General features: G+C 56.7%; 1 protein-coding gene across 1 annotated transcript in view; it reads left to right on the top strand.

Annotated features, from left to right (window-relative positions):
- Positions 1-5,078: 5,078 nt before the first annotated feature.
- The window catches only part of LOC147659240 (endoglin-like), a gene marked incomplete at its 3' end in the record, with an annotated part of 108,824 nt that continues 99,324 nt past the window's right edge, over positions 5,079-14,578 (top strand). The window contains exon 1 of the mRNA XM_086951862.1: positions 5,079-5,346. Within this exon, the coding sequence (XP_086807988.1) occupies positions 5,289-5,346 (58 nt within the window). The remainder of the gene's footprint in view (positions 5,347-14,578) is intronic.

Below are 14,578 nucleotides of genomic sequence, written 5' to 3'. Positions count from 1 at the left end.
AAGATCTGGGTGGTCTGTGAGGGTCTGGGGTGTCTGTGAGGGTCATTGTTCTGTGAGGATCGGTGGTCTGTGAGGGTGGTGGTCTGTGAGTATTTACAGGGTCTGTGAGGGTGGTGGGTTTGTGAGGGTCTTGGTGGTCTGTGAGGGTCGGTGGTCTGTGAGGGTCGGTGGTCTGTGAGGGTCTTTGAGGGTCGGTTGCCTGTGAGGGTCTGTGGTATGTGAGGGTCAGTGGTCAGTGAGGGTCTGGGTGGTCTGTGAGGGTTGGTGGTCTGTGAGGGTTGGTGGTCTGTGAGGTTCTGTTGGGGGTCGGTGTTCTGTGAAGGTCGGTGGTCTGTGAGGGCCTGTGAGGGTCGGTGGTCTGTGAGGGTCTGGGTGGTGTGTGAGGGTCAGTGGTCTGTGAGGGTCTGGGTGGTCTGTGAGGGTCGGTGGTCTGTGAGGGTCAGTTGTCTGTGAGGGTCTGGGTGGTCTGTGAGGGTCGGTGATCTGTGAGAGTCTTGGGTGTCTCTGAGGGTCGGTGGTCTGTGAAGGTCAGGGTCAGTGAGGGTCTGGGTTGTCTGTGAGGATCAGCGTATCTGTGAGGGTCAGCGGGTCTGTGAGAGTCAGTAGTCTGTGAGGGTCTGTGAGGGTCGGTGGTATGTGAAGATCAGGGTCTGTGAAGGTCAGTGGTCTTTGAGGGTCAGTGGTCTGTGAGGGTCAGTGGTCTGTGAGGGTCTGGGTGGTCTGTGAGGGTCGGTGGTCTGTGAGGGTCGGTGGTCTGTGAGGGTCTTGGGTGTCTGTGAGGGTCGGTGGTCTGTGAGGGTCAGTGGTCTGTGAGGGTCTGGGTGGTCTGTAATCTGTGAGGGTCTTGGGTGTCTGTAGGGGTCGGTGGTCTGTGAAGGTCAGGGTCAGTGAGGGCAAGCTGGTCTGTGAGGGTCTGTGAGGGTCGAGGGTCTGTGAGTGTTTTGGTGGTCTGTGAGGGTCGGGGGTCTGTGAGGGTTGGTGGTCTATGAGGGTCTGTGAGGGTCGGGGGTCTGTGAGGGTCGGTGGTATGTGAGGGTCGGTGGTCTGTGAGGGTCAGCAGGTCTGTGATGGTCTGCGAGGGTCGGGGGTCTGTGAGTGTCTTGGGTGTCTGTGAGGGTCGGTGGTCTGTGAGGGTCAGTGGTCTGTGAGGGTCGGTTGTCCATGAGGGTCAGCAGGTCTGTGAGGGTCGGCGGTCTGTGAGTGTCTTGGGTGTCTGTGAGGGTTGGTGGTCTGTGAAGGTCAGTGGCAGTGAGGGTCAGCTGGTCTGTGAGAGTCTGTGAGGGTCAAGGGTCTGTGAGGGTCTTGGGTGTCTCTGAGGGTCGGTGGTCTGTGAAGGTCGGGGTCAGTGATGGTCTGTGTTGTCTGTGAGGGTCAGCGTGTCTCTGAGGGTCAGTGGGTCTGTGAGGGTCAGTAGTCTCTGAAAGCCTGTGAAGGTCGGTGGTCTGTGAAGTTCAGGGTCTATGAGGGTCGGTGGTCTGTGAGGGTCAGTGGTCTTTGAGGGTCAGGGTGGTCTGTGAGGTCGGTGGTCTGTGAGCGTTGGTGGTCTGTGAGGGTCAGTGGTCTTTGAGGGTCTGGGTGGTCTGTGAGGGTCGGTGGTCTTTGAGGGTCTGGGTGGTCTGTGAGGGTCGGTGGTCCGTGAGGGTCTTGGGTGTCTCTGAGGGTCGGTGGTCTGTGAGGGTCAGTGGTCTGTGAGGGTCTGGGTGGTCTGTGATCTGTGAGGGTCTTGTGTGTCTGTGAGGGTCGGTGGTCTGTGAAGGTCAGGGTCAGTGAGGATCAGCTGGTCTGTGAGGGTCTGTGAGAGTCGAGGGTCTGTGAGGATTTTGGTGGTCTGTGAGGGTCGGGGGTCTGTGAGGGTTGGTGGTATGTGAGTGTCTATGAGGGTCGGGGGTCTGTGAGGGTCGGTGGTCTATGAGGGTCTGGGTGGTCTCTGAGGGTCAGTTTGTGTTGGGATTTTGATAGGATATGGGTGGTCTGTGAGGGTCTTGGGTGTCTGTGAGGGTCGTTGGTCTGTGAGGGTCTGTGAGGGTCGGTGGTCTGTGAGGGTCAGCAGGCCTGTGTGGGTTAGCCGGTCTGTGAGGGTCAGTGGTCTGTGAGGGTCAGCAGGTCTGTGAGGGTCGGCAGTCTGTGAGGGTGAGGGACTGTGAGCATTTACGGGGTCTGTGAGGGTAGTGGGTCTGTGAAGGTCTGGGTGGTCTTTGAGGGTCGGTGGTCTGTGAGGGTGGGTGGTCTGTGAGGGTCTGTGGTGGTGGGTGGTCTGCGAGGGTCATGGGTCTTTGAGGGTTGGTGGTCTGTGAGGGTCTGGGTGGTCTCTGAGGGTCGGTTTGTGTGGGGAGTCTGATAGAATCTTGGTAGTCTGTGAGGGTCTGGGGTGTCTGTGAGGGTCGGTGGTCTGTGGAGGGTCAGTGGGTCTGTGAGGGTCTAGGTTGTCTGTGAGGGTGGGTGGTCTGTGAGGGTGGGTCGTCTGTGAGGGTCACGGGTCTGTGAGGGTTGGTGGTCTGTGAGGGTAACGCGTCTGTGAGGGTCAGTGGTCTGTGAGGGTATGGGTGGTCTCTGAGGGTGGATTTGTGTTGGGAGTCTGATAAGATCTGGGTGGTCTGTGAGGGTCTGGGGTGTCTCTGAGGGTCATTATTCTGTGAGGGTCGGTGGTCTGTGAGGGTGGTGGTCTGTGAGTATTTACGGGGTCTGTGAGGGTGGTGGGTTTGTGAGGGTCTTGGTGGTCTGTGAGGTTCGGTGGTCTGTGAGGGTCGGTGGTCTGTGAGGGTCTCTGAGGGCCGGTTGTCTGTGAGGGTCTGTGGTATGTGAGGGTCAGTGGTCAGTGAGGGTCTGGGTGGTCTGTGAGGGTCGGTGGTCTGTGAGGGTTGGTGGTCTGTGAGGTTCTGTTGGGGGTCGGTGGTCTGTGAAGGTCGGTGGTCTGTGAGGGCCTGTGAGGGTCGGTGGTCTGTGAGGGTCTGGGTGGTGTGTGAGGGTCAGTGGTCTGTGAGGGTCTGGGTGGTCTGTGAGGGTCGGTGGTCTGTGAGGGTCATTTGTCTGTGAGGGTCTGGGTGGTCTGTGAGGGTCGGTGATCTGTGAGAGTCTTGGGTGTCTCTGAGGGTCGGTGGTCTGTGAAGGTCAGGGTCAGTGAGGGCCTGGATTGTCTGTGAGGATCAGCGTGTCTGTGAGGGTCAGTGGGTCTGTGAGGGTCAGTAGTCTGTGAGGGTCTGTGAGGGTCGGTGACATGTGAAGATCAGGGTCTGTGAGGGTCAGTGGTCTGTGAGGGTCTGGGTGGTCTGTGAGGGTCGGTGGTCAGTGAGGGTTGGTGGTCGGTGAGGGTCTTGGGTGTCTGTGAGGGTCGGTGGTCTGTGAGGGTCAGTGGTCTGTGAGGGTCTGGGTGGTCTGTAATCTGTGAGGGTCTTGGGTGTCTGTAAGGGTCGGTGGTCTGTGAAGGTCAGGGTCAGTGAGGGCCAGCTGGTCTGTGAGGGTCTGTGAGGGTCGAGGGTCTGTGAGTGTTTTGGTGGTCTGTGAGGGTCGGGGGTCTGTGAGGGTTGGTGGTCTGTGAGGGTCTGTGAGGGTCGGGGGTCTGTGAGGGTCGGTGGTATGTGAGGGTCGGTGGTCTGTGAGGGTCAGCAGGTCTGTGATGGTCTACGAGGGTCGGGGGTCTGTGAGTGTCTTGGGTGTCTGTGAGGATCGGTGGTCTGTGAGGGTCAGCAGGTCTGTGAGGGTCGGCGGTCTGTGAATGTCTTGGGTGTCTGTGAGGGTTGGTGGTCTGTGAAGGTCAGTGGCAGTGAGGGTCAGCTGGTCTGTGAGAGTCTGTGAGGGTCAAGGGTCTGTGAGGGTCTTGGTGGTCTGTGAGGGTCGGGGGTCTGTGAGGGTCGATGGTCTGTGAGGGTCGGTGGTCTCTGAGGGACTTGGGTGTCTGTGAGGGTCGGTGGTCTGTGAGGGTCGGTGGTCTGTGAGGGTCTTGGTGGTCTGTGATGGTCGGGGGTCTGTGAGGGTCGATGGTCTGTGAGGGTCGGTGGTCTTTGAGGGACTTGGGTGTCTTTGAGGGTCGGTGGTCTGTGAGGGTCTTGGTGGTCTGTGAGGGTCGGGGGTCTGTGAGGGTCGGTGGTCTGTAAAGGCCAGGGTCTGTGAGGGTCGGTGTTCTGTGAGGGTGGGGTTGTTTACCCCCAGCCTCGGCTCACGCGCTCCGGCAGCTCCGGCATTTCCTCCGTCTTTGGCAGATGTTCGCGGCTCCAGCGGTCGCTTCCTGCGCCGGAGGGGGGGGTGGGGGGGGTCGGTGCTGCTGGGGCTGCGCCCGGAGCTCAGCGCTGCTCAGAGCTGCTGGGGACACCGACCAGGCAAGACCTACAGCTGCCTCACAGGGACCCGAGCAGGACAGACCTCCCCCCCGGAGCTCTGCTGCGGAGACCTCACCCGGACCTCACCCGATCCTCCTCTGCCCACACCCGAACCTTACCCGGGCCCTCCTCTCCCTCACCCGGAGCATCCCGACCCTCACCCGGCCCTCCTCTGCCCTCACCCGGCCCTCCTCTCCCTCACCCGGCCCTCCTCCGGCCCTCCTCTCCCTCACCCGGCCCTCCTCTGCCCTCACCCGGCCCTCCTCTCCCTCACCCGGCCCTCCTCTGCCCTCACCCGGCCCTCCTCTGCCCTCACCCGGAGCATCCCGGCCCACACCCGGCCCTCCTCTCCCTCACCCGGCCCTCCTCTGCCCTCACCCGGCACTCCCCTGCCCTCACCCGGCCCTCCCCGGCCCACACCCGGCCCTCCTCTCCCTCACCCGGCCCTCCTCTGCCCTCACCCGGCCCTCCTCTCCCTCACCCGGCACTCCCCTGCCCTCACCCGGCCCTCCTCTGCCCTCACCCGGCCCTCCTCTGCCCTCACCCGGAGCATCCCGGCCCACACCCGGCCCTCCTCTGCCCTCACCCGGCCCTCCTCTCCCTCACCCGGCCCTCCTCTGCCCTCACCCGGCCCTCCTCTGCCCTCACCGGGCCCATCTCTGCCCTCACCCGCCCCTCTTGTGCCCTCACCCGGCTCTCCTCTGCCCTCACCCGCCCCTCTTGTGCCCTCACCCGGCTCTCCTCTGCCCTCACCCGCCCCTCTTGTGCCCTCACCCGGCCCTCCTCTGCCCTCACCCGCCCCTCTTGTGCCCTCACCCGGACCTCCTCTCCCTCACCCGCCCCTCTTGTGCCCTCACCCAGGCCTCCTGTGCCCTCTCTCAGGGCTCTTCTTCTACGCCTAGGACCCCCCCCCCCACTGCCGCACCAAGCCCCTGAGGGCCACGCCCGAGGGCCCCTCGCCCCGCCACCCGCACCATGGATGCCTCTCTCTGGGCGATGGTCTTTCTTCTGGCCACTGGGGCCACAAGAGCAGGTGAGTGCCCCTCGGGGGGTGGAGGGTAGGGGAACTGGGGCCCTTGGGTTACAGGGGTGTCTGTGGCCCTCGGCTTGCAGGGGTGTCTGGGGCCCTGGGCTTGCAGGGGTGTCTGTGGCCCTCGGCTTGCAGGGGTGTCTGGCCCCTCGGCGTGCAGCGGTGTCTGGGGCCCTGGGCTTGCAGGGGTGTCTGGGGCCCTGTGCTTGCAGCGGTGTTTGGGGCCCTGGGCTTGCAGGGGTGTCTGGAGCCCTGGGCTTGCAGGGTGTCTGTGGCCCTGGGCTTGCAGGGTGTCTGTGGCCCTGGGCTTGCAGGGGTGTCTGGGGCCCTGGGCTTGCAGGGTGTCTGGGGCCCTGGGCTTGCAGGGTGTCTGTGGCCCTGGGCTTGCAGGGGCGTCTGGGGCCCTGGGCTTGCAGGGGTGTCTGGAGCCCTGGGCTTGCAGGGTGTCTGTGGCCCTGGGCTTGCAGGGTGTCTGTGGCCCTGGGCTTGCAGGGGTGTCTGGGGCCCTGGGCTTGCAGGGTGTCTGTGGCCCTGGGCTTGCAGGGGTGTCTGGGGCCCTGGGCTTGCAGGGGTGTCTGGGGCCCTGGGCTTGCAGGGGTGTCTGGGGCCCTGGGCTTGCAGGGGTGTATGGGGCCCTGGGCTTGCAGGGGTGTCTGTGGCCCTGGGCTTGCAGGGGTGTCTGGGGCCCTGGGCTTGCAGGGGAGCCTGGGGCCCTGGGCTTGCAGGTGTGCCTGGGGCCCTGGGCTTGCAGGGGTGTCTGGGGCCCTGTGCTTGCAGGGTGTCTGTGGCCCTGGGCTTGCAGGGGTGTCTGTGGCCCCTCGGCTTGCAGGGGTGTCTGGGGCCCTGGGCTTGCAGGGGTGTCTGGGGCCCTGTGCTTGCAGGGGTGTCTGGGGCCCTGGGCTTGCGGGGGTGTCTGGGGCCCTGGGCTTGCAGGGGTGTCTGGGGCCCTGTGCTTGCAGGGGTGTCTGGGGCCCTGGGCTTGCGGGGGTGTCTGGGGCCCTGGGCTTGCAGGGGTGTCTGGGGCCCTGTGCTTGCAGGGGTGTCTGGGGCCCTGGGCTTGCGGGGGTGTCTGGGGCCCTGGGCTTGCAGGGGTGTCTGTGGCCCTGGGCTTGCAGGGGTGTGTGGGGCCCTGTGCTTGCAGGGTGTCTGTGGCCCTGGGCTTGCAGGGGTGTCTGGGGCCCTCGGCTTGCAGGGGTGTCTGGGGCCCTGGGCTTGCAGGGGTGTCTGGGGCCCTGTGCTTGCAGGGGTGTCTGGGGCCCTGGGCCTGCGGGGGTGTCTGGGGCCCTGGGCTTGCAGGAGTGTCTGGGGCCCTGTGCTTGCAGGGGTGTCTGGGGCCCTGGGCTTGCGGGGTGTCTGGGGCCCTGGGCTTGCAGGGGTGTCTGTGGCCCTGGGCTTGCAGGGGTGTCTGGGGCCCTTGAGTTACAGGGGTGTCTGGGGCCCTGGGCTTGGAGCGGTGCCTGGGGCCCTGGGCTTGCAGGGGGCCCTGGGCTTGCAGGGGTGTCCGTGGCCCCTCGGCTTGCGGGGGTGTCTGGGGCCCTGGGCTTGCAGGGGTGTCTGTGGCCCTGGGCTTGCAGGGGTGTCTGGGGCCCTTGAGTTACAGGGGTGTCTGTGGCCCTGGGCTTGCAGGGGTGTCTGGGCCCTGGGCTTGCAGGGGTGTCTGGGGCCCTTGAGTTACAGGGGTGTCTGTGGCCCTGGGCTTGCAGGGGTGTCTGGGCCCTGGGCTTGCAGGGGTGTCTGTGGCCCCTCGGCTTGCGGGGGTGTCTGGGGCCCTGGGCTTGCAGCGGTGTCTGTGGCCCTGGGCTTGCAGGGGTGTCTGGGGCCCTTGAGTTACAGGGGTGTCTGGGGCCCTGGGCTTGCAGCCGTGTCTGGGGCCCTGGGCTTGCAGGGGTGTCTGTGGCCCCTCGGCTTGCAGCGGTGTCTGGGGCCCTTGGGTTATTGGGGTGTCTGTGGCCCTGAGCTTGGGAGGCCCCTGGTAAGGATGCCAGCCTTGGGGGGCCCCTGGCAAGGATACCAGCCTTGGGGGGCCCTGATGGAGCCAGCCTTGAGGGGCCCCTGGCAAGCATGCCAGCCTTGGGGGGCCCTGATGGGGCCAGCACTGCCCTGATGACCTTTCGTGTGTCTCAACAGATTGGTTGTGGTGGAGCGAGGGAGACACTCAACATATGTATTAGTGACGACATGAGTGACCTGCTGATGAATTATAATATTGAACACACACGTCACTGCCCTGGGTGAACCTTAGATGTAAAGACGTTTAGAACGTGTACCCGCCTCGCGTGTCTGCCCCTCTGTCCAGCACACACAACACTGAACAATGACGTCACTGCGAGTGGACGCGTCTCTAGTCGGTACATAAGACATAGACGTGTTGGGCGGTTCTTTAGTGTAGAGGCGGGCCCCCCCTGGAGGTGCGTCAGCTGCATACTTGGTTGTTTAGTGGAGAAGTGTGGCTCACTGGTTAGAGGAGGCAGACCTGGAAGCCGAGGTCAGCCCGGGACCAGGGTTCAATTCCCGGCTCGGCGGGGTCTTGAGTCCTAAAATGTCCATGGACTCGACAATTCTCGCTCCGGTGCCTACTCGACTCACGGGTTCACACTCTGCGACTCTGGGCAATAGCTTGCTTAATCTCCACAACGGCCCCTCGCGGCGGGATGCCTGGCTTTCACCTTGCGGATACCCTGCCGGGGCTATCTTACAGGGGAATACCAGGACGGGTTCCCTAAGCAAGCGCCTTGATGCCTTCGGGTGATACGTGTGCTATATAAATCGCAATACATTTACATTTACATTATGGCGGTTTGGATGGATGTAGGAAGAGGTCTAGTTTTGACCCGTCCCTCTGTTGGGGTCCTCCTTGGTGTGAGTCTGAGCGCAGTGTTGTCCTCCATGGTGTGAGTCTGAGTGCAGTGTTGTCCTCCCGGGTGTGAGTCTGAGTGCAGTGTTGTCCTCCCGGGTGTGTGTCTGAGTGCAGTGTTGTCCTCCCGGGTGTGTGTCTGAGTGCAGTGTTGTCCTCCATGGTGTGAGTCTGAGTGCAGTGTTGTCCTCCCGGGTGTGTGTCTGAGTGCAGTGTTGTCCTCCCGGGTGTGTGTCTGAGTGCAGTGTTGTCCTCCATGGTGTGTGTCTGAGTGCAGTGTTGTCCTCCCGGGTGTGTGTCTGAGTGCAGTGTTGTCCTCCATGGTGTGAGTCTGAGTGCAGGTTTGTGCTTGGCTGATTTTGACTTTCTTAGGGCTCTTTTGATTGCCAGGAAATTGTATGGTTCTGTGTCTGGGAGGTCGTATCGTGTTTCCAGGCTGTTGACGGTGTGGGGCACCCCCTCAGCTTCCAACTGAGCTGGATGTGAGGGTCCGAACTTCCTCCACGACTCTATGTCGAGGGGCTCCCCCGGTATTTAATCTTGGGGTTTGCCCGGAGTGTTTCCCAGTGCGAGTTTTTGGTGCTGTATTCGAGCTTCTGGTCTACTTTGAGCAGCGCCTGCCTCGTCATCTTTAAGACCGGGCTGTTCTTTTGTGCCGGCTTGTTGGCGGTGACGAGAGTTAAAGTGTCTGTGTTATTTGGAATGGCTTCCTCTAAAGTGTGCATTGCTCTTTCGGAAGTACCCGGTGCATCCCCTGCCTGGCTATGAAGGCTCTGGAAGGTTCTCAGGTCCGCCACGTTGAGACCTCCTAGCTTTTTCTCTAGTCTTAGTTTTGGGAGGCCTACTCTGGGTTTCTTATCACGCCATATACATTTGTTTGGACCCTTTGCTGGATTGGACTTCGTGCTACTGGGACCTTTGCTCTTGGACTCCTGGTTCTGGGCTGCTGACCTGCTTCTAGGGTGTCCTGTACAGGAGAGTTATCTATGGACAGCCCTGGGAAGCTCCTCTCATGGAACATCGCGGGCTGAACAGTAAGCTGACGTCCCAAAATTGGATTGATTTCATTAATGGTTTCGATCTCTGTTTATTCCAGGAGACGTGGGCTTGCGACCCTATATTTCTTCCTGGTTATTTACATTTTTCAATTCCAGCCATTAGAGGTTCTAGGGGCCGACCGATGGGAGGCCTGACTATTTGGGTTAAGCACTGCCTTCAGTTGACAATCAAAGTGGTGGGTCTGGGTTGTAAAGACATCCAAATGTTAAGAATAACCTCAGAAAAGCGTGGAGGGATAGATTTGTATAACATTTATGCCAGGGGTAGTACCATTGGGAGCTCTCCCATTTTAGAGGCACTGTCCACTTCCCTGGAATCTCAGTCTTTGGGTAACACAGTTGTAGTAGCTGGTGACCTAAATAGGACCTTTGAACCATTGGATAGTTCAGACGATCCCCTAGGGCATGAAGAAGATACACAGTGGGGTGTTCCGACTTTACATCTGGTTCCTGTCAAGCGATGGACGAAAGATATATTACAACTGAATGCCATCTGTTTGGAACATGGTTTGAGAGCCCTAAATGGGAGGACGAAGGGCGACAGGGAAGGTGCTTGTACATTCGACAATGGTCATGGTCAAAGTTGGATAGATTATGTCCTTTGCAGCCTTAACTTGTGGCAGTTGGTATGTGACATGAAAATTGAGGGTAGACTAGAAAGTGACCATAATCCCCTCTGTGTGTCTCATGATTGGGGGATGGCCACATCAGGGAACCCCCAATTGAGTAATGGCCTAATGCCTACTATGGCCAATGACATGCGCAGACTTAACTGGCCGAGGGTACTAGCGAATGCAGAGGCTGTGAACTTTATAAGTTCTGAAGTGGATACTGCGATCGCTGCTATGGAGGCTGCAAACTCCGTCACCCCAGGTTCAAGGGAAATAACGGACATACACAACAAGCTCTTTTCCACTCTAAAACCGCATTTTTTGAGGTCCAGTAATACAAACAGGAAAAAAACACCTAAACCAGCTAGTTGGTATAACCACCAGTGCAGGGAAGCCAGGCTAAGCTTGGGATGTGCAATTAGGAATAGGGATAAGGTAGCGATTGGCGAGGCCAGGAAGCACTATAAGGCTTGTGTATTACTGGCAAAAAAAAACATGGGATGAAAACCACTGGGCAGAGCTAAAGGAGGCCGCAGGGGCGAAGGATTCCAGGTTGTTCTGGAATATTGTCAAGTGGGGTAGAGGAGGACTTCCAAACAAACCTGATCACAATGTCGCAGAGGGTGCCTGGGTGGATTATTTTGAACCGCAGTACGCTGAGTCAACGGAGTTTAATGACGTGAAGGTAGTTCCAGCTGTATTCCCTACAGGGAATTTATTTTCCATCAAAGAAACTGAAGCTGCAATAGGCGCTGCCAAAGGGGGAAGGGCCCCGGGTTTAGACGGGATACCCTCTGATGTTTTTATAAATGACAAGGCGAGGTGGGCTAGGTATATATTTCTCCTAGGAAATGCAATTGCAAAGAGAACAGACGTCCCGGGATTATGGAAGGGAGCAACTATTATACCCATATATAAAAAAGGAGATCGGTCCCTTCCGGCCAACTATAGGCTGATAAGCTTAATTGCCACTATCCAAAAAGTGGTGGGGAGAATGGTGGTAAACAAGCTAATGGACTGGGTGGATGAGGAAAATGCCCTGTCCCCATATCAGGCTGGATTTCGGCGGGCTACAAGCACCGTCGATCAGGTGTTTCGTTTTGCTCTGCTGCAGTGGGGGACGGTGGTGCTTGGCGAGGGCAGACTGTATGTCGCTTTTGTTGACTTGCGGGCTGCCTTCGACCTGGTCCCAAGGAGAAAGCTCTGGGCAGTCCTGAGTGATATAGGCCTTCCAGCCGAGTTGCTCACCCTGATAATGAGGCTACATGAATGTAACTTCGCCAAAGTCCAGTGGGGCACGAATGGCGAATCATCTGCCGATTTCCCAATTGGACGCGGAGTACGACAGGGGTGTGCTATGGCCCCCCTGCTTTTTTCCCTTTTTATTAACGGAATTGTGGCTAGGATGCTGGATGCCAGTGTCGACGCACCTTCGTTGGCGGGCGTCAGGGTTCCGATCCTGATGTTCGCCGATGATACGTTGGTTTTATCTAAAACACCAGCAGGCTTGCAGCGAGCCCTAAACATCTTTGATCTCTTCTGTGGGGAACATGGCCTGGAAGTTAACGTGGGTAAGACCAAGCTGATGGCCTTCTCATCTAAGCGTAGACCCCGGCCCAAAATACTTTTGAATAACTGTGAGTTAGAGGCTGTTTCTGTATTTACATATCTAGGGGTACAGATAGCAAATAATCTAAAATGGTCTCAGCATGTTGAAATGGCGGTATTGAGGCACCAACAGATTTCGGGGGTACTCCGGGTGGAACACAAAAAGTCAAAATCAAAGCCCATAAAACCAGTCCTAGCAGTATATGACGCTAAGGCTATTGGGTCTACTCTATATGGGGCAGAGTTACGGGGCTTTGATAGGCTTCTCCCTCTACAGATATCGGAGAATAGGTTCCTAAGGGGAATCACAGGTCTCCCCCAGAGTACACCACTGATCCCGCTTTGTCTTGATCTAGGGAGAAGATCAGTTAGTGACGGAGCGCGATTGCACCCGATCCTTTACTGGAGACGCCTCTGGACTACCCCGGAGATAAGGCACTACGCAGAGGGGTTCCTTGCCAAAATCAAAGCTGACATCTTCCACAAAATAGTGTGGTTAAAAAATCTTAGAGCGGCTTTAGGGGACCTCGGACTCTCTAAACTATGGGACAATCCATCTGGAGAACCCTTTCCAAGTAAAAATACAATCAAAAGTGTATATTGGGATTGGATAGATGGTAAACTTTGGAGTAGAACGAGGTCAGATACAATGGAGGGCGCTTCCTAGAAATCAAACTGTGTCCTATACTGGAACTATATTGGGACAGTATTACAAACCAGAGGATAGGAAGCTTTTCTTCCAGTTGAGATCAGGTGCCCTCCCTCTGAGATCATTGACGGGTAGGTGGAGGAGTGTAACTACCTCGTCCTGCCCGGTTTGTGGTGCAATTAAGGAAAGCACAGGTCACTTTTTGTTCGTGTGCAAAGCTTATGCCACCCGAGAAGAGTTTGGCTAACTCCTGTCTGCAGAAACCTAGGGACATCCAGGGGTGTTGAGGCACTACGGCTGATATGCCTATCGTTTTAGGAACAGCAAAGTATCTGGGGTGGGCTTGGTCTATTAGACGGAGGACAATCTCTTCCAATGTAACATAATTAGGGTATCAAGGGATATTTGTGCAAATGTGCAAATGTACACTAAATAACTTCTTTTATTGCTCATGTATGTACACATGTTTTAAATAGTCTTTATAAACAAGGAAAATTGTATTATTATGTATTTTAAATGTATGTTTGTGCTTTTATGAGTATATTCCTCGAATAAAGCCTTGAAATCATCGTATACCATTTGGTCTATCTTGCTGTGAAATTCGTCCGTGAGGGCCAAGGGAGGCATTCCTGCGAGGTAGTTAACTAGGGGCGTGATCATCATCTTTAATGTGTCTATTCCGCCCCACCAGGTGATGAACTTGGGCGACCAGGTTTCTCGTAGCCCTTTGATTTGTTCCAGGGTTGTTTTCTCATTTTGTTCTAAGGTGCTTCTTAGACTTTTCCCGAATTGAATACCCAGGTATTTGCCAAACCCAGGTTGCCAGGCCAGCCCGGAGGTTCCCGTTGCCTCTCTGGTTGTGTGTATGTCGAGGGGATGCATTCTGATTTGTCTCTGTTGAGTTTGTAGCCCGAGTGTTTAGCGTACCTTTCAATGGTGCGCATGAGTGCTGGTATGGAGTGACCGGGGTCCTCTGTTATTATGAGTCGGTCATCTGCATAGGCAGCAAGTTTGGCTGTGGTGTTGTTAATGGTTACGCCCGCTATATTACTCTTTGTTAGTATGTCCCTAATCCGGGGTTCAAGTGCTAGAAGGAACAGCAACGGGGATAGCGGGCACCCTTCTCTCGTCCCCCTCTCAAGGTTAAATGGGCCAATGATGTTCCGTTAGTAGCTATCTGTGCTTTAGGGTTTTGTGCAGTGCCAGGCCTTTCTTCGTGTAGCTTTCTCCCAGGTTGACCGCTTGCATGCTCTTCTCTCGGAAGTGCCAGGATACCCCGTCAAAGGCCTTTCCTGCATCTAGCGTGATTGCTTCCGCCGAGTTATATGATTTAGAGGAGTGCTCTATGACTTGGCAGAGGACTCTTGTGTTATCGTGAGACATGCATGTTTTCAGGTAGCCGACCTGTGTGTTCCCAATCAGCTGTGGTAGCACTTTGTTAAGTCTTGTGGCTAAGATTTTGGCGTATAACGTGTAATCTAAGTTTATAAGTGAGATGGGGCGGTAGTTTTTGGGCCATTGTGAATCTTTGCCTTCTTTGGGTATGACAATTACGTTGGCTTGTGACATAGATTCTGTTCCTACCCCCTCCCTTCCGCAGTGGTTGAAGACTGGAAGTAGCTGGTCTTGGAAGGTTTTGTAGAAGGGCGCTGTATATCCATCTGGTCCTGGGGCTTTGTTGTCTTTTAGTGACTTTATAGCTATAGTGATCTTGACCTAGTGTCCTAGCTTCCTCTGCCGTTATCTTGGGTAGGTTTAGTCTGTCTAGGTAGGCGGAGCAGCCCTCCTGGTCGAGATTGTCGTCTCTTTTGTAGAGCTCTTTGTAGAATTCCATGAACGTGTGTAGGATATCCTTGTGTCGGGTGTGTGTCTTGTTGTTTGCATCTGTGATTGTAGAGATACAGTGTTGTCTTTGTTTGTGTTTGAGATGTGACGCTAGGATTTCCCCTGCTTTATTAGCTTCGCAGAGGTTGATTTGTTTGTATTTTCTTATCCATAGACCGGCCCGTTCACTAAGAATTCTGTTGAATTCGTACTTTTTCCCTGTGAGTTCTACAAGTACGGCTGTGTATGAGGTGTCGACGATATGCCCAGTTTCTAGTTGTTTGATGTCCTTTTCTAGCTGATCTAGGTGAGCTCTTGTTTCCCTGTCTCTTCTGGCCTTGATTTCTATTAGCGTACCTCTGATGGTTGCCTTAAGGGCGTCCCATAGGCTTTTAGGATCTATGTCCAGTGTGTCGTTTTCTTTGATATAGTCCTTAATGGCCTTCTGTATTCTGTTTTTGTCCTCCAGTTTTTCCATTGTTATGTTGTGAGCCACAATCTACGAGTGATGTGCTCGTTGTGGCGACCTGTTAGCTGTAGGCTGATGCAGGAGTGGTCTGAGATTGTTCTGACCGCAATTTCTGTGTGCTCTATCAGGTGTGTGTGTGAGCCTGAGATGTAGTCAATTCTG

This window comes from Lissotriton vulgaris, unplaced genomic scaffold (genome assembly GCF_964263255.1).
Source record: "Lissotriton vulgaris unplaced genomic scaffold, aLisVul1.2 SCAFFOLD_881, whole genome shotgun sequence".
Taxonomy (NCBI): Eukaryota; Metazoa; Chordata; class Amphibia; order Caudata; family Salamandridae; genus Lissotriton; species Lissotriton vulgaris.
Note: the sequence above shows the minus strand (reverse complement) of the source record. Positions and strands in the feature narration are given on the sequence as shown.